Genomic DNA, 19,668 nt, shown 5'->3' on the forward strand with positions numbered 1-19,668 from the left:
CTTCTCGGACGGAGCGGCCGACCCAGGTGCCTGTGTTTGTCTGGTTTGTTTCTGTGGGCTGTGTTCAGGTAGTCCGCCCTGGCTCTCACAGCTGAGCAGGAACCCCTAATGAGTTCATTTAGCAATCGTCATCGATTCAGAAAATGGTCAGGTGGTGAATAGTCACACACACATCCTTCTCTTATGTTTAGTACGAGTGGCTTTGACTGTTACATAAGCACTAAATCACCTCCTGAGTGAGTGAGGTGATCCGACACAGGTGTTGTAACCTCCTCGTGTGGTAAAGTCTCAGGTGGACTCTCCAGCAGCAGAACCTGGTCTTCTGTAGCGATGTGCCAGGTTTCTGTGACGAGCAGTGACTCCTTTTCCTGTTGGCTCATCCTGACACGACGACAGTCAAGCAGGAGGACGAACGTTCCTCGTGCTGCTCGTGTGTAACAACGGCTTTCTTGTCAGAAGAGAGTGTGACAGCTATGCCCTCAGCTTGGCAGCCTTGAGCCCCATTGAATAGCTGAGACGAGCTGGGATGATATGATATTTAGAGCTCAGAGACCAGTGGGCAGGCAGTGGCTTGTCCAGGCTAGCGGAGAGCAATATGGCTCTGAAACGCTTGCCTGCCACACAACTGCATGAGCATGGTGAATTTCAACAGGGTTTGCAAACATGGTTTGTGGACAAACATCACATGACTGCAGTATAAATTGTCCCCACTCCCACTTTTCCTGGAATTGGACTGGCTATTGGAGAAACTGTTTCTTGCACAGGATGCAGCCATCATCCTGGAACTCTCAAGTGCCTGTTTTCTAGATGTGTTTAGTCGGGGCTAAAACCTTGATGACCCTTAATTAACCATTAATCCTTTCGTTGGCTCAGTTATGTAGACTGAGGTGTGAACATGAATGAGACCTCCTTAGTCACAAGGGGTAGAGCTGGTGGTCTCTAAATTTAGAAACCAGCAAAAATTTGGGAAATACTTCAAGACCAGTTTTGTGTAAATTTGGGAGGAAAAGAAACACTCTGCTGGTCTTTCACTGAAGTTGTAGTCAAATTGAGTAGTAACAACAAGTTAAACGTCTGTTTCCTGTCTTTAAATGCTGTCTCGGACAATTCAATTACCATGTCACTTTTCTGCTCCCTCTCTAGAGGACAAAATCAAAGGTCGTGAAGAAGCAGAATGGTGGAATTCAGCTTGTACACGGAAAAGAACATGTTCAATCGCACTTCAGTCCAAGCTGTAGTCTGGGGGTCCCAGTTCCTGCAGAGTCTAGTGTCGCCTGGTTTTTGCTCTATCTGAGATCTCCGTTAGACAGAAGGTCTAATACTGCAATTAACTGTGTAATTGCAAAACTCCCAACCAGGGTTTCGTGTCTTTTGTAGGTAACGTATCTTTAATGAAGCATATGTTTTAAGTAATCAGCTGTAAAAGACTTCCAAAAATTGTCAAGTTAAGAAATTATTGGGTTAATTGTAACCTGAGCAGTTAAAGAACAAAACCCAGAAAATGCTTGGCTCTTCAAGAACCTCATTTCCGGTTATTGATGAATAGGAAACATCTTTAGGCCTGGATTTTTTTTGCCTTTGTTTTCTGCCTTTTCTCTTCAGATCTGTGGCAAACAGGTTTGTATTTGCCTTCTTTTTATGCCCTGAGGCTGATAGGTGAAGGCTATCCTAGCAAATATTTTAATGGGAGACTGACCTTAAAGAGTAATGTGTTTTGCCTGGAGTCCGTTGGGGAATCTGGCCTGGATGTCTGTAGGTTCACAATCGAGTGCAATGCTTGGAATGGTCCAGTAAATCGCTGCTGTATAACTGGGTTTCCAGGTTATTATAAATTCATTTTCAATTGACTTATCTGCTAAAATAAAAGTGTAAATGGTAAAGTACACAGCACACTAAAAATAAATTCAAAGAGTTATCAGATACACATGAAAATGCTAAGAAGTAGTTTAAGGTTCTTTTCCGATGTGCTTTTGCTAATATCTTTGTTTAACATTGCCCATTAGCCCAATGTGCCTGCATGTTTTTAGCAATTATAATTTTTAGCTTGAAAAAGCACGCTGATTCTTTTTACATTTTGCCCATATTTTCAGGAATTGCAGCATATGGTACCCATTCGTATGTATCCTGTCACCTTTTATTTGCATTAGTTAATAAAATTAGCTTTTATTTCTGTTCATATCTGCAGACTGATAAATGCTTTATGTGTCCAGTTAACAAGCTATAATACCTAGGTTGATATATAATTAGGTAGAATTAAACTATTTTAAAGCCAAGCAGATGTAAATTCCCCACAACATTCAGCTGCCCTTTATCCTTTGTTAGAAACAAACAGCTTTTAGTAATTCTGTGAAGGTTGGGGGAGAAATGTTTTAAATTACAGAGCTATAAAATTCTGCAGTGCAAAGGCTGTTTTGGTTTTCTAGTAGGGATTTGTTGTCCAAAAGAGTTAACTTAGTTGGTGTTGTATTTTAAAAAAGAGGTTGCTACTGTAAGTGGCTTTGAATTTGGAGTTCTGCTACAGGTTTAATGTTCTGTCTGTACTCTTAAGGGTCCTGTGTGAGTTGTTGCTTATTCCATTTTGGGGAAATGTTTTGAATTCATCCCCTCACTGGAATCATGTACACTTTTTAAAATGTAATTATATATAATATAATTTCGTTATTATGATTTATTATTATATTCCTTGCTCTGCTGTCCTCAGCAACCTATTCATGCCAATTGTATTAAAAATAATTTATCTTGACTTAGTATACTGTGCATCATACCTTTTGAAGCAAACAGTTGAGATTGAGCCCCTGAAACTTCTCATTGCAGCTGCCAGTTTGGAAAAGGGGAAGAGCTGTAATTTGTTAATAGGTATATAAAGGATCAGGTCCAGAAGGCATGTTTTCTGGAGTAACTGTCTTTGTACTCATCCATCCAGTTTCAAACCACTTCATCCAGTCCAGGGTCATGAGGGAGCTGGAGCCCATCCCAGCACGCAGTGGGCAGAAGGCAGGATGCAGCCCTTTGCAGGAAACACACAGACACACACACCAGGGCCACTTTCCCCAGGAGCCATTTAACCTCCCTGCATGTCTCTGGACTGTGGGAGGAAACCAGAGCCCTGGAGCAAACCTGCATGAACACGGGGAGAACCTGGAAGCACACAGAGTCTCAGGACCTGACCCCAGAGCCCCAGCAGCAGTCAGACACCTAGCCAGTCCAGTCCAGCGACTCGGCCGCAGCGGTATTATCTTCTGGGGGAAGTTTGTTTTACGCCACGGTCCAATACAACAAGGACAGACAAACAGTACCAACAGAGGAGACGGTACAGTGGTGTTCCAGGAGATACGAGAGTTACTTTGCAGTGTATGTGAGTGGTATTGCAGTGGGGGTGAAAGATCTCCTGACTCTGTTACTGTTACACCTGGGGACAAAGACTCCCAGAGAGGAGGGGGTGACGCACATTCCACAGTGCTCTTGCCATCGTTACCACCCCCGGTGTGTTGAGGATATTAACTTGGTTTGATCTGCCCTAGTTATATGGCTACCTATTTTCCCTTATTTAAACCCATTTTCCCCATCTATTGCAATCGACAGTACCGACGTTGCCGAACCCCACAATAAATGAGAAAGTGTGTTAAGACCCTTTCTAGGGTTTGGGGAGGAGCTTCATTTCCCTGCCATTACTCCAGTCAGAAGATAGGAGTTCAGGATTAGCGCTTTCTGTCCTGTTGTCTCCAAAGGCAGGTGAAGCTGATGTCACTCTCTGACCTTGCATGCTGAGAGCTCGACCGCTTCCCTCCAGTGGGTAGGGGGAGGAAGTGAAGTCACATACAGTAACGCAGATAATCAGCAGTTATTGTCTTCCAGTTCCACGTTGATGACATACTTGTCTGACTCACCTGTGTAGAATGTTGGTGCCATAGCTGTGGGCAGAGACTCGCAACTTCTCTGCAAGTAAAGAGCTGTTCAGGCGTTCTGTTCTACACAGGAACTGGGAATATCACTAATAAATGTATTTGGCTCGGTATTTTGGGTTGATTATTACTTTGCCACTTTCTATTGTTCTTTTTTTTAATACTTAATACAAATCTTGCTCCGTTCAGACATTAGTCCCTGGCTGAGTGCTAAATTTGTTGCTGTGTGTCGTTCTGCCTATGAAAATGATAGTGGGAGTGGACATGATCACAGGTTATGTAATTGTTCAGGTTGGACTTGGTAGAATATTCCATGGAAACAGGGTTTTTCTCCTTGTACTTTTACACTTCTCATTCCCTACTGTTTATATCGGAAAACAGAGCACAAGCATCGTGCTGGAGTCTCCAGAGAGGTGCAGCAGACTATACAATAATAACGGAGACCTACAGGGCCCCCCAGTACCCTGACCACATTACGTGTGAAAGTGACTCTCCTGCAGATGGAGAAAACGACACAAAAGGTTGATTTTCTTTGATATGGATGAAAAGGAATTCTTGCCCGGGCACTGCCGGGGTTAGCTTGGACACATGGTATTCAGTGGGACTCTGATCCCAGGCTCAGGGGGAAAGAAAACAAACCTCAATGACAGCGCTGAGGAAAATGAAACAAAAGGAAAACCGCAGGCTGATGTCCGTGCGCTTATACAGTCAGTAGCAGCTGCGTTTTGTGACTCTTTCTAGCGGTTTTGCTTTTCTGCGTGAGCTCAGTGGGCCTCAAACCCTCAGCTCCTCCTTGCGACTGTCAGCAGTTCCGAAGTGGGCTCATCAGGCCGAGTTAATGACACGACCAGCTGTTGCTCATTCCGTGCCGGGTTGCAGTTCAAGTGTTGTCCCTGACAGGAGAGCTGCACGCTTGTGTGAAGGACCAGGAGATCGATGGTTCCCTATTGTAGTGTACTTGTGCGACTGTTAGAGGCAGACCTGTTAAGATATAGTATGACGGCTCCACTCCCACGACACCAGCAGTCTTTTAAACTTAATTTGGTGTTTATTACACATGGAGACTCCGTCTTCCTTGTGTCACTTTTGCAAATGGCCTTTCTCATGTAGACTTACTGCCCAGGGTGTTTGTGATTGTTGGGTGATGTGGTGGTACATTGTGCCTTTGTTCTTCCCCTTCCCATGGACATGCGTTCTTGTATTGAGACCTTGGTATTCTCGGCCTCTGCTGTTGTGCTTGTGCTTTGTCTAAACCATGAGAACAGCCTTTAGAAAACAAAGGGTTCAGTCTGAGGTTAGAATGCCGACATAGATAAGAACAAAAATGTTTCCCACCAGTTATAACGCCAGTATTTCCTTTGGAAGGGTATAGTTCTGATTTACAGTCGTCCCTCTGCTGTATTTATAATAATACCCCCAGCTTACTGCCAGTATCAGTGCCTGTCTCCAGACTTGAAGAAATATAAAAGAACTGAAAGAGCTTTTTATGACATGCTCATCCACATTCTCTTGGGTTCTATCGCAAGATATGCTGCCCACCTTTAAGAAAAGTGTTAAAATGTTCTGACCATTCTCTGACACCCAGTCACAGTGATGATGCTTGAATAAAATGGTGCAAACTCACACAAAAAAAGAAATATATTAAATATCTCTCTGACACCCAAAATGCTGTGATAAAGTGTTAGATGCATCCCAAAATAACAAAGGGTAAAAGGAATAAAAAATTTCACAAAATACAAGTGGAGAAGTGCGTTTGAAGTATTCCTGCTGAGAAATTATCCGATTATCAGCATTTATTCATCAAGAAACATAAGGCAGACTTTGGAGCAGGTATGTAGAAACCATCTCAGAATGGACGATTCACAGAATTCGTGTTTTGGTAGTTCATCAAAGTGCCAGCTCATGGTACACTTGTGACTTACCTACAGGAGAATATACACTGTATACACCTTCAGTCAACACAGTGAACAGTGAGCTTTTGACTTACCCTAGTTTCTTTTAAAAGTACCATTGTGATAATGAGTAATTTTGTTCACAAAAAATGTTCATTTCTTCATTTAGGAGCCTGTATATTCTAATGTGCATTCTGAAACTAGAATTTAGTTCAGTATACGGTGTACCTAGTGTGTGATAAAAATGTTCTGTACAGAAGTGTATAACTAATGCTAAAACGGCACCATTCTACAACAGGGGAAATGAACAGGGAGCAGGTGTGATAGCTTAGGGGGGCTCTGTGCTCAAGTCCCCAATGATGTTTTATTCACAAAGTTCACCATTTAAAGTGTCTGTGTGTAAACATGATCACTTCATCAGTCTCTGTACTGCTGCCGCTGCAAAAAGTCCAGATGTAGCTACTGTTTTGCTCATTTACAAATGTAGATACCTCTGTATACGTTTGCCGTCTTGTTTAGCAAAGTTACTTTATATAAACACAAATGCTGCTGAAAGGCTATGGCATTGTATTAAGTTAATCGGAGCATTTCCTGGCCAAACATACTTTAACATCATCTTGCAGGACCTGCCTTGAGCTGACAGTTAAGTGTTAATCAGCGTGAGAAAGCAGTGTGGGTGCTGGGGATTGTTGGATTTCTCAGTTACTGACACTGTAGATAACATTGGCGAGGTGTAGGATAGAAATGAAACAAGATAGCTGTGTGAGGGTGGCACAGTGGGTAGTGCTGTTGCTTCACGGCTCCAGCTTCTTGGGTTGGATCTGGGGTTGGTATGGGAGAGCATGCAAACTCGTCTCCATGGGGTTTCTCGGTGTGCTTCAGTTTTCTTCCTTCATTCCAAAAACACACTGTTAGTTTTTAAGTTTCACCTCCATAAGCACATACACATGCACGTGTCTTGCAATGAACCAGCATCCATAGTAATAATAATAATTCCTTACATTTATATAGTACTTTGATGGATCTTCTCAAAGCACTTTACAGGAAATGGGGATCCCCTCCACCCCCACCAGTGTGCAGCCCCACCTGGATGATGTGCCAGTCTGCTCACACACCAGCTCTCAGTGGGGAGGAGAGCAGAGTGATGAAGCCAGTTCAGAGAGGGGGATTATTAGGAGGCCATGACTGGTAAAGGCCAGGGGGAAATTTGGCCAGGGCACCGGGGTGACACCCCTAGTCTTTTAGGGAAACGCTCTGGGATATTTAATGACCACAGAGAGTCAGGACGTCTCATTTTAAGTGCGATATGGCTGCTGGCCCATACAGGATTGTCCTGTCTTGCACCCTATACCAGCCAGATTAGGCTCCACCACTGAGCTATACTGAGAACAGATGGCTAACTGTATATTTGAATACATTGTTTAAGGAGCCACTAAACCCTTTCTCATAAAGCCTCAAAACTTATCACTAAGAGGAAAAGAAGCTATTGGTATTAAGATCTCTCTCCATATGATAAATGTGCCATTTAGCATATTCTGGAGATAGATTTTTAATGAATAAGATGTACAAAATTGCCTGGAGAGATCTATTCCAAATTGTTTCCAGAAGTGCAGTGTCTCGTCTTATCCTGATTATTGTATATAAGCAAAGGAGACAGTTCTTGGTCTGCAGTCTGTCAGCTGTAGTATAGATGGTGTCTTTTCACTTTATCTTGCAGGGTTTGGCCTGCAGAGTAGAGTGCTGTTTGTGCTGATTACTCAAACATGGATTTCTTTATCTTCTAGGCTGAAGCGGGTGTGAACTCTTTGATTTGATTGACACCCCTGTGTGTTGTTTTTGTCCTCTTCTGGCTTATCCTTCAGTGCAAATATTGACTTAAGGAGAAAAAAATGAAAGTGTTTATTACTTTAACAAGGCTCACATTAGACGGGAGTAGTGGCAAAATTCAATCAGGAATTGTAGCTCATGTCTGATGTTTGTGCATTTTCTGTTGTGTCTTGAAGTTGTCTTTAAGAATATTACATTTCTGTAACGTGTATGTTCTGGCTTGTAGCCATGGTCCACAGGGCAATATTTTTCAAATGTAAAACACCTTGTCTCTTAAGTATTGAACAAAACAGAATAGAACTTTGCATGTAAAATAACACATTACTCAGATTTTGTCCTTGACTTAAGGTACTGCCCCTCTGCTAGACCTCAGGTTTTTGAAATGTAAAAATGGCGTTGCACCCTCAGTGAGGTTTTTCTTTGCTGTGTGCTCTTATTCGCGATGATGACCTTTCACAGTGCTACTAATGATGTCTCACAGTTTGCTTGTGTTCTACACAAGCAGGGGCTGGAAGAAGTCACACATCACGTGTTAACACACTCTACTTTTGCGGTTTCTTTTCAAATTCCTAAATGTACAGGATGTGTGGATGGTTCACACCATTGCTGAATTTTTTTCTCAGGTATAGAGATATAATCCTTGTTTTAAATACTTTCCCAGTCTTGTTTTCCTTGTGGTGTAGTTAATGGAGGAGTCTGTTGCCACCTTTAATAAGAACAGTAAGATGAGAGTTAAAAACCCAATAAACCATGTCATAAATCTGACAGTTACACAACTGAAGAAACAGGGAGGGCCGCCTCTTTTCACAAAATATTAACCTCCAGATGCATCTTTTCTCCATAATACTGGAGATTTCAGTATCCTGCTGGACTCACAAAGGCAGTGTTTGCCTGATGCCTATACCCAGGTGTAATCAGCACTGTATTTGGGAAAAGGATTTAGTTATTCAGTACTTCTAGGACAATATTACTGCATTCCTTATTGTACAGTGTTGAATTGTGAACAACTTAAATTAAATTGTACAGAAGGCTATGCTAAAACTTGGCAACAGTTTTTAAAGCAATTTAAAGTTTGTTCATTTTCCATGGGGAAACATTTTAAAACACCACTTGCTTCTTCAACCTTTAACAGGTGGGTTAGTGACCATCCATATTTGTCTTGTATATGGATAACGCAGCCAACAGAGAGCAACAGAATATATTCCTCTTGGTGGCAAAAACTGGTTTCTTTTTTCAGAAATCCTTGCTGAAAAAGTATCTTCAGGATCCTCTGCTCAGCCTCAATCATCCCCAAAAACCCTGTTTCTGTGAAAATATGAGAAGGCAGTAAGTGTTTATAAGTACATGTTTCTTTTTCATGAAAAAAGCGATGAAGTCCATTGCTGTTCCACAGAGGCTGCACACCGTGTGAGCTTCTGTGACTGCCTGTGGCCCAGCTGTTTTCGACGCAGAAGCAATTATGAGCAACTTACATGTGACACAGAATAGCTGCTTTTAATTCAGATGTGACCATGCATATAGTCAATTTGAATATTAGTTTCACCAGGAGCTCTTGCTGTATCCATTTGATAAAAGGGCAAATAATTCAAATACCATAGGTAATTGCCGGTGGAATATTTTAGGAGAATTGATAGCAGTACATTATGTGGCTAGAGGTCTTGAAACAGCTTGGTTCAAGGCCTCAGTAAATGGAGGTCAGAGGTCAAGCAGCCTCCTACTGATGTGCTGTCAGTGATCTTGTACAGCTTTGAATATTTTGCCCTAATGCAGTACAGCAGAGGACTGGTTCTTGTTCCACAAGAGCTGTCTTACATATTCAATGTCATTATTAAAGTCTTTTAATTATAATCTATAATGTATATATATATAACCAAGAAACTGTGTGACGAGTGATCTGAATGTTTTGAGTAGTCAACTGTGACAAGATCTTACGAAAAATCTTACATATACAAGAAAATAATTAGGTTAATTGAGTATTCAGTGTGCAGCAAACAGATTAAACGGAGAGTGAGGCTCTTGATCCACAGTATTTTGAAGCGACATGGAGCTTTAACATCCATGTTTTTAGAACCTTTTTTCATCTGATAATATTGTTTTATTGCAATGATTTCCTTTATTACATAATTTGATGCTCCTAGTGGATGCCTGGAGATGGAATACTCTGTCAGTGCACTGTATTTTTGCAGTCTAACTTAACATAAAACAGCGCTACACGACTTTTGCAGCTGCAGATCAGTCTGTTAAATCTTACTAGTTTGTTCCAGAACATTTGAGCAGGGATTGAATTAAGAAGGTCCATTAATTTTTCCCTCGCAGTATAATTTTAAATTTGCTGTGAAGTCTGTCTGCAGCTTTGAGTTTCATTGTTGAGCAATCTTGTAAAACTTCGGTAATATTGTCTGGGAATGACAGTCGAGAAACCTTGTCGGTTCTGTGTTTGAAGAAACAGCTCTGCTCTGCTCTCAGTACACATGGTCTGGTCTTTAGAGTCGTGATGTTTAAGATAATCTTGCAGAAGTGTTGTACAGTACGGACCCACTTATTAGGTTCTTTAGAACTGGTTTGGTTCACATTTTCACAGTGACCCCTTGGGCTTATTTTGAATGCAGTAGGTATTATCATATAAATTGTAATACAGGATGTATTATAAAGAGCCCAGTGTTCAGTTTTGTTCGGTTTGATTAATGCATCATAGAGGTACTAAAAGTAAAGTTCCATCATGAATACCAAGACCCACGGCAGTAATGTAGCTGTGTAACTGCATGCAGGGAAAACTGCGTTAACTGCAGAATTATGAAAAATAATGCAGAATGCTGGATTAATGTTTAGCCCTTTGTCGTTTTTTTAAATTAAAAAATCAGTTTTGTACTGTAGTTTGTTTGGATGTTGCACCTTATTAAAAAAAACGTAAACCCTAAAAGACGAGAAGGGTCTTGGACCTGGCACTGGGTTGTGTGAATTCAGAAGCACATTGTGTGTCTCCTTGAGGTGCACTTTACATAATATTTGAAAGTTCCCCATATCTGACAAGAAATCCGGCAGACAAGTAGGTCACACACAGGCCAGTGAATAGATTATTATGTCAGACAGTGTATGAAACAGTAGAATTTTTGCCAGGCCAGTGGGCATTCTTAATGACCAAATTTTTTGGCAGCTGAGGGGTCTGGCAGTGCTGACCGCAGAACAGATGGTCACTGTTTGTGTTTCTCACTTGGACGTCTGTCAAAACGGCAGGAATATGAGATCTAAAAACACCTTGGGCTGTTGCTGATAGAAACTTGTTTTGTCATAATTTTCAAAATTCGACTACGGAGTTGACTATTATATTTATGATGACAAACGTCTTTTGCATTATAGAGCTGAAAAAGAAATTCCATATTTTGGTCAGCTTTAAGTTCAGAATTTTGTTTTACATCCTGCAAGTTACATTCTGTGTAATAAAGGAAAAGTGCCATTTCTGTTTTCCATACTTGAAATAACTGGGGAAAGCCTTCCCAGGAGAAGATTAAGCTGTTTCTGCAAAAATATACACGGAGCTCCTCACCTTAAGTGCTTTACTGCAATTATAGACCAAAAGTGTTCAACAGTGTGGTATGGTACCTGAAATTCATTGCAGTCTTAGATCTTCAGAATCATCCCCATTCTTAATATTTCAATCATAAAACCTATGATCTTCAGATGCATAGTGTAGGGTTTAAGTTCAAGTATCACTTTGTGGTCAGTCTCCAAAACCTAAGTATTTGGTGTCATTGAGTCCAAATCCTTGGTTTTCATGTACAGTATATTTTCTCATTTCTTACATTTGTTGCCTGTTAAAGTTGAGAAGCTGTAGGCTACTTGCCTAAGTGTTTTTCATCAGAAAGTATACCCTAGTTTACTTTCAGATCCTTGTCTTTCAAAATGTCTACTGGATGTGCAGGTTAAGTTGTGTATATAGCAGGCTGCAGTAGCTGTAGTCATAGCTGCAGTAAATTAAGCATGATCATGGAGATCATTCAGGTTTTCTGTAGTTTTCTGTTACTATACTTTTAGTTTCCATTAGTTTACCTTTTGGGCCTGGATTATCACCGTTGGATTTGTACACTTAATTGTATTATTCATCCTAAAACGCTAGAAGAGAATGTTTCTTTTCTGTATTGGCTCTTCAAGGAAAAGCAGCTGACTATGGTTTGAGGAGGTTTTGGAAAAGCTTGAGTCATATGTAGAACAGGGCATCATTGAACAGGCATTCCTTCAGGTGTGCTGTGTAACCAAAGCCGTTTTAAGAGCCGCTTAAGATTATTTCAGCGATTAATTATGGTTTACTGTACTGAAGCTCCCAAAGGGCCTTTTGTAACTGGAAGTATTAAGCACCACATTTAAATACAAATCCAAATGTAATATTGTTATGCCCTTTGGTCCTTCCTCTTGAAGAGAAACAGGCTCCAGACATCTTAAAGCTGAATTGTTTCAGTGCTGCAAAAGGATACAGTTTTATTAGGGATTCAGATGAAACTTGTTTAATGGTTTCCACAAAAAACAATTTAATAGGTTTTTTTTTCTCGCACTCCAACACATATTGTCATGATCTTTGCTTTTGATACCTGTTGCAGAAACATTTCCTTGTATTTCTGTCTCCCAGACCCTGTGATCTCTGTTTGCTATATTAAATGCACGGCAGCCAACTTTAGGTGTGTTAAAATATTTTCTGGCATCAGCTCCTGTACAGTGAGCTTCTTTTTACTTAAAGGAGATATTTCAAAAGAGCTACCGTTTGGAAAGCTACTACGGAAGTTCTGTTTATACCAGATTTAATCGTTAGAGTGTATGCTATTTGATTCGCTAACTGTATTAAACCCTTGCTTTTCAGCCCTTTTTCCAGCTAGTAAAGTTAAGGAAACTTGGACTCAGTGACAATGAGATCCAGAGACTCCCACCAGAGATTGCCAACTTCATGCAGCTCGTGGAACTGGATGTGTCCAGAAATGGTATGTAAAACCAACACACGACCACATTGATCCCAGAAAGATGTAAAAGATGTGAGATGTACAGTATATACCTAATGATCCCGGCACATGCTTATAACAGGTGAAACCCTAGAATGCAAGAGAAGTTACAAAAGTGAGAGGAGGCCTTTTAGGCTTTCAGTGACTCAAGCTCTTTGAATTACCAGTACTGTAGCTAAGAGATCAGAGGGTTTTGTCCAGCTCTTTCCTGAAACAAGGTGGGGTTATGAGCTTGGAATGCAGGACTAGGTAGCTTGTTCCACTTTCCTTTGAGTGTTCCCCTCGCTGTGGTTGACACTTGTGTCCTCTGGTTTGTGTTTCACTGTATTTTCTCAAGAAGTCATCGGAGTTGACTTTGTCAGCGCCTTTCAGGATTCTAAATACTTGAATTTATGAGGATCCACTTTCTGTTCAAGACTTAAAAGATTAAGACCTTTAAGTCTGTCACTGGCACATCCCTTTAAGTCTGAGGACATATCTTAACATATATTACTCTTCGACAATTGGAAATATATTTTTATAATGCGATGACCCAAATTGTGGGCACTATTCTAAAAAGGGCTTAATAATGCGTGGTACAATTTTAACATCTGTAAATTTAAATTGGACTCTTTTAACTATGGATCCTAACATTGTTAGCCCTTCCATTCAACCTAAATGCCTAAATCATTTTCAAAAGCAGCTTGTTCAAGCTCAGTGTTTCCCATCTTTACATTTTTGCTAACTTCATATAATGTTTACTTGTCTATATTAAAATTAATACAAATAAAAATTAATATTAAATGTTAATATTAAATAGGTGTTTACCCAGCCTTAAACTTTGAATTAGTTTTATATATAGTTTTTGCTAATTTTTTTATATTGTATCATTTGTGAACGTCTCTGTAAATTAAACGATACTTGATAAATCATGTATTAAAAGTAAAGAGTGCAGTTGTAATGAGTTTGGTATCACAGGAATTTGTATTACATTTCTCCTGTCTGAGCATTCACCTTCTGTACTGCTTTCTATATTTTAACCAATTCTCAAACCAAATATATATATACATCTTGAAAACTTACGACTTTCAGTTTGAAATGTAAACTTGTATACTAAAATTTGATTAAATTGTTGACCATAGCATGTATTTATATCACTTAATGTTGTTGCTTTTAACTCTAAATGGTGAAGGTCACTCCTGTTTCAGTATCATAATTTCAAAATCAGGAGGATTGGAGAGCTGCATGGAAAAGAGAGTGGAATTGACTTCTGTTTTAGATCTCTTGCTTTTATGAGGCTTTGAAGTGTCTTTAAAATTTGCCAAAATAAGACCTTTGCACAACCTTTATAACGCTCAGGAGAAAGACTTTCATTCTGCACATGTACCTCATCCGAGTTACTGCACTCCTTCCTACCCAGCAAACTATCCTAAAAATAGAGGTTTTTGGCTCTCCGTCACTATTGCAGGGAGACGTAATCAAAATAGGCTAATCAAAATCTCACTTAAAAGGAATTAATGCATGAGATTCATTACATGTAAATAAAAAGGGGCACAATCTTTTCCCCCAAAAAACCTGGTTCTACTTTTTCTAGAGGGTAGTGGGGAGATGAGACCACCCTTTACGCAGGTGCACAAATTCAGACCTGGACACTTTGCAGAGACAGGCAGCTCTGCCTGTGCATGGTTAATGTCCTACAAGCGGTGCCAGTGCAGGGATTACAGAGCACTTCTGTAAGAACAAAGCTGGAACGATAATTATGAAGATTGTATCAACCAATTATAGTCGTTTAAATGGTTTAGTTTTGACCAAAGCTGAATTTTCACTGACCGACACTGTAATTTGTGCTATCAAGGACAGTCTTAAATACATGTTGTGCTCCTATTGGCATAGCGTGTATAAATACAAAGTTTTATGTTTACTTTGTCTGGCGTGCTTGATTTTTGAGTTAAAGCTGATATTGATGGAATTATGATGTTGACATAATTTAATATTTTTATGTCTGCCTATTTCAGGTCAGGGTTCCAGTGCACTTTGAGCCACATTTAATTCTGTAAAATGAAACAATGAGCTGATATTTGTCACCTACAACAGACTTGTGAGAATGTGAGATGTTTCTGTTGGACATGCCTTTTTATATTTGGTCTTTTTAAGATCTCCTGTTAATATTTTTCCATCCCCTTTGCAGATATAATGGAAATTCCTGAAAGCATCTCATATTGTAAAGCTCTTCAAGTAGCAGATTTTAGCGGGAATCCTTTAACAAGGTAATTAAGTTTTGTTTGTAATAACATATGAGCTGCATTTTCAGTTATGATTTTCAGTTAAAAGTGTATGTTTTCAGCAGTTTTCCTTTATATTCTAGGTGTAATCTAATCTGATTTAATTCTTGTGTCCAAGAAATTGTAAAAGAAAATTACATTAAGGTACCAGTGCGGCTGACAGATTTTGTCCATTTTGTTATTGTCAGAAAAACTCCTCTTTTTTGTGATATTGTTATAAGATTCTGTCCAGATGCAACACTTATGCTACAGTATTGGGTTCTCACATGAGTATGTTTTATAGTGATGTTCTGAAAGCCAGATAAGAATTCATCTAATTTATTTCTTTGTGTTTACTTGGAAAACGTCTTTGATATGTTTGGAAGAGCAGGCTGTGTTTTTGTAAGTTTCTGGAGCATGTACATATAACATAATACAATCACGTTTTGCTCTGATTAAAACCAGACTGGAGGTTGTTCAACACAGTGGTGACGACCCCAGAAGAAGTACTTCAACTGTGCTGACCACATGTCTAATCAAGCATTAATCACACTTTCAGCGTTAAACCCGTTTCCCCTGTTTTCTCCCCTTCCAAATCATTTCCATCTGTTTTTATGAGGTAATAACTTCTGATTGATTATCAGCCCTAATCATCAGCTAAAAAGCAACATTATTTTTTGCTTTAAATGATGCAAAACTGTTCAGGTACAACACAGTTCTCTTGGTCATGGCTCTGTTTCTTGTTTCCGAATAGAGCCTGGCCTCTGAGAGGTGTTGGACTCCAAGTGCTGATTGCTCACCTCTGGGCCCTAGTCTGTCACCTCTTTGTGTGACTGCCCTGTAATGTGTATGCTATTACAGTCTAAATAAGACACTTAGTCACGCCATATGCCTGCTTTGGCACCAGATTTGCCGTCTGCAGCAGGAAATGTGATTACAGATGGCTTTTCCTGTAAGTACCTTCACGTATCCTGCCTGTTGCTCTGGAGCAGGCTGCTCAGGAGTGTGTGCTGGAGCACCTCCCTCACGCTAGAGACGTGCGGTGTGCGTATGGCTCCACCTACGTCGAAGAAGAGGGTGACCCATGTGGCTTGTTTTAGAGCTACGCTGTGGTGGGTTTTACACGCTGCAGTTACCGTTCAGGAAATAAGCACAACTCATTGGAGCTAACTGGGCTTCCTCCTGCTCCTCCTCTGTGGCAGACCACTGAAAATGACTTCATACATGTCCCCAGAATAAAACACTGCAGATACAGGCTGGCATTTGGAAGCTTGCAAAGATAAAACTGCTGGAGTCATCTGAATTTTAGAGCAAGCTGCCTTCCGTCCTCTAGCTTGTGACACTGAATGATTTTTTTTTTGTTCCTGTGTCTCAGGTTACCTGAAAGCTTCCCAGAATTACGGAATTTAACATGTCTTTCCATCAATGACATTTCATTGCAGGCCCTTCCTGATAATATTGGAAAGTAAGTTTATCTTCTTTTCCTAATTTGATTGTGTGTGGTGATATTCACATCTGTTGCTGTTACTGTTTTAAAAGTCAGCTGATGCTGTGTCTTTGATGATCAGGATAAGAGGGGAAAGAGATGGTATCATAATCCAGCTCATGTCCATGGCCTGCTGTGGTTAATAAATGGCTTGTAATGTGAAAATGTGGCTGTGTGGCAGTCCCAGTGTGTAAATGACCGATCTCAGACATTGGGGTTTTTAGAGGCGCATGTTTAGTTTGTCATCATGTTGAAATCAGGATGCAATACTTTAGACAAATAACCAGATATGTACAATAAGGAAATATCTGCTGGATAACATCGACTTGTAAAAAAACAGATATGTAAAATTAACATTGCAACTTTAAATAATTGTGACATATTCAATGTGATGATTGAAATGAGAAAAAGCAAAGAGTTTAGCGTTTTTTAAACCTACATTTATTTATTGGCACTCACAATCCACCGCTAACCATAGATGTAAACAGCAGAAATAAAATTTGAATGGAACTAAGGTTTGCATTGGCTCTTAATTTTCAGTCAGGGAGTCTGGAACAGCAATATAGAATTATCCACTCAGTGGGTCCATTTAGCTTGTATCTCATGGATCAATACAAGTTGTCCGGGCTTTGCACACAAGCTTTAAACTGGCTGACAAAAAACAGATCTGTACATGTAATAAATTGCTCTCAGCACTATAAAAATAATACAAAATCTGATGCAATAAGAATCTTATTACAATAATATAATCATGTATTATTGCACTTGACGGACTTGTATGTGCTCCCCCTAACACAAGAAGCTCTCCCATGCTGCAGTCCCGGTGATAATGCCCAGGTCAGTGCGGGCTGTGTGACACTGGCTCATGAACCAGCCAGTGCGATTGTATTACAAGCATGTCCTGAGAAGGGCAGTGTTTGAGGCACGTGATTGTGCAAAGGGTCCGTGTCGAAAAAGTCTGCTTCCTCTGTGAAGAAAGTGGAGGATAATTCACAAATTCACTATGTGTATTGTCTCATCCTGTTTTTGTTTTGTGCAGCTTTTCACAACAGTAATGAATTTAAATTCCTGCTGTGCACTGTCACTCAGAATTGCATTTAGAGGGCATCCAAGGATAGTTCCTCCTTTATAATCAAGAGCCGACTGGCACAGGAGCTTAGAAGATCCTGGTGTGCTTGCTTGTTGCTTCACAGTGCATTAAGTGCCCTGCAGGGAGATGAACACTCAAATTTGCATGTACAGTCAGTGCACAGATGGGCCTGTTAGGGGGGGGGAAGTAATTCAGCTACATTTTTTAAAATTTTAAGCAGATTATAGATCTGGGTGAATGTTACACTTATTGTGCTTCATGTAGTCATATTGAAAACTGGGTAAATCTGTTGGTTACCATAGTGATACCGCAAAAGCTGGAAAAAATGCCCAGGCCCTGTGGAGAGACGTGCTGCTGGTGATAATGAGGGAACTGCAGCAGGTCGGGGAGGCCTGAGCAATGTCCTACCACAGCGTCCCGTGTTAGGACAGAAACGTCCGAGTACAGCCCCACTGGGGAAGAGGTTCTTACATGTTTTAGCAATCACTGCCTGCAACTGTTTAAATAATGGAAGTTTTCAACAGACAGTGGATATGCAGGGAAATTGCTGTTCGTGCTACACATTGTTCTCAAAGCTTTCATGACCGGGTTCAAAATGCAGTGTCAGTTTAGTGACCCTTTCTTTACTTTGATTCTCCCCTGGGTCTCCGTCTAAGTTTTTCCTTAGAGATAACAGATTGAGATTACTTTTAGACAAAACTTAAATGGATGTTTAAGTGACTCATTTATAAGGGTGGTGAATTGCAGACATTACACTAAATGCTTCAAGGTGTGCTGAGCATTCAGATAGCTGAGTCAGGGAATTCAGCCTTGCGCTGTTACTGTGTTACTGAGCTACAGATGTTTGCTTCTGGAATGGATTAATAGAAACTGTTAAAAAGGCTAGATTAAAGAAGCAAAACTTTGCACTGATGTTTAGCTTCAGAATTAATGTTAAACAGGTCATTTACATGCACATAAACGGTGATCCTTTAGTAAGTGCCAAGAGGACTGTGTAAGAGGCTTGTGACAGTGAGACAGCACAACAGTTCTTTGTAAGTATCAGAATGTACAGGTAATTAAAACTGTTCATGTATAAACATTTATTAAAGCATCCTTTTCTGTTCTCAATACGCTGCATATTTTTTATAGAACATCATAAAGTTTCATCTTAAGTACTATAGTTTTAAGCAGCTTTACTGTGGTAAGAGAATGAAGGCTGCAAATGGGAGGAGATTTGTCCTGTCTTGTTCCCTTTGTTTTTAGTAGCTAAGTAAAACAAAAGTTTCATTCAGCCATTATTTAAAAGTGGCTTCAACCACTTGGCTAGGAAGCCTGAAACAGGCACTCACAACTCTGTGTGCAAACAAGTGCTTTCTGCTTGCCATCCTAAATGAATTCCCTTTTAATTTTCAGTTATGACCATGTGTCTTCTTTTATTTAGCAACGGTGGAACTCCCGTGAGTTTCTGAACCCCTAAATATTTTATGTACTTGAATCAAATCTCCTTTCAGTCTTCATCATTGAATCTAGACTGAACAGATTTAGCTCCTTTTACCTGTCTGTGTACACAATTTCCCGAGACCGGGAATCATTATGGTTTCCCTTCTTTGAACGGTTTCTAAAGCCAGAATGTATTTTTTTCTGGTAGTAATGACCAGAATGCAACACAGATATTCCAAGTGAGGTCTTCCCACTGCATTGTAAAACTTATGTGCAGCTTCCTTGGATTGAAAATCTACACCTTTTCCTTCTGTTTTTGCTCCCCGTGTGGTCTTGTCAAGATTCCCCATGTTGTTTTGATGTCGAAGACCCTACACAGATCCCCGTGTAGCTTTTTGCAGCTTGAAACTCCCATGTGATGTGTGCAGTTAATGTTCCTATCACCAGTGTGGATTCCTTTGCGCCTGTCTTTGTTACATTTCACTGCCCAGGTGTCTTTCCAATCCATGACTTTCTGTCAGTCTTTGTCATTTTCATATCACTAATGATTAATCTGTGGAACACCACTGCTTACATCAGTCCAGTTCAAGTTTTTAAGATGTGCTGTTTCCTATTAGACAAACAGTTGTTGATTCGTGTACATTGGATTTTATGCAAATCATCTTTTATAAGGGACCTTATCAAAAGCTTTCTGTAAATTTAAATCCATTATGATTATTAATGATCAGCTACTCTCCATGTTTCTTATTTGCCAGTTGTGTGAAGTGAGTTAAACTAGACCTTCCGTTTCGAAATGATGGCAAATTAGATTGGAGCACAATCCA

At 40.1% G+C, this 19,668-nt stretch overlaps 1 protein-coding gene across 1 annotated transcript in view; it reads left to right on the forward strand.

Annotated features, from left to right (window-relative positions):
• The window catches only part of lrrc1 (leucine rich repeat containing 1), a 39,750-nt gene that overhangs the window by 1,532 nt on the left and 18,550 nt on the right, over nucleotides 1-19,668 (forward strand). The window contains exons 2-4 of the mRNA XM_088933796.1: nucleotides 12,471-12,588; nucleotides 14,774-14,852; nucleotides 16,222-16,311. Coding sequence (XP_088789922.1) covers nucleotides 12,471-12,588; nucleotides 14,774-14,852; nucleotides 16,222-16,311 — 287 coding nt within the window. The remainder of the gene's footprint in view (nucleotides 1-12,470; nucleotides 12,589-14,773; nucleotides 14,853-16,221; nucleotides 16,312-19,668) is intronic.

Source organism: Atractosteus spatula, chromosome 15 (assembly GCF_055471065.1).
Source record: "Atractosteus spatula isolate fAtrSpa1 chromosome 15, fAtrSpa1.hap1, whole genome shotgun sequence".
Taxonomy (NCBI): Eukaryota; Metazoa; Chordata; class Actinopteri; order Semionotiformes; family Lepisosteidae; genus Atractosteus; species Atractosteus spatula.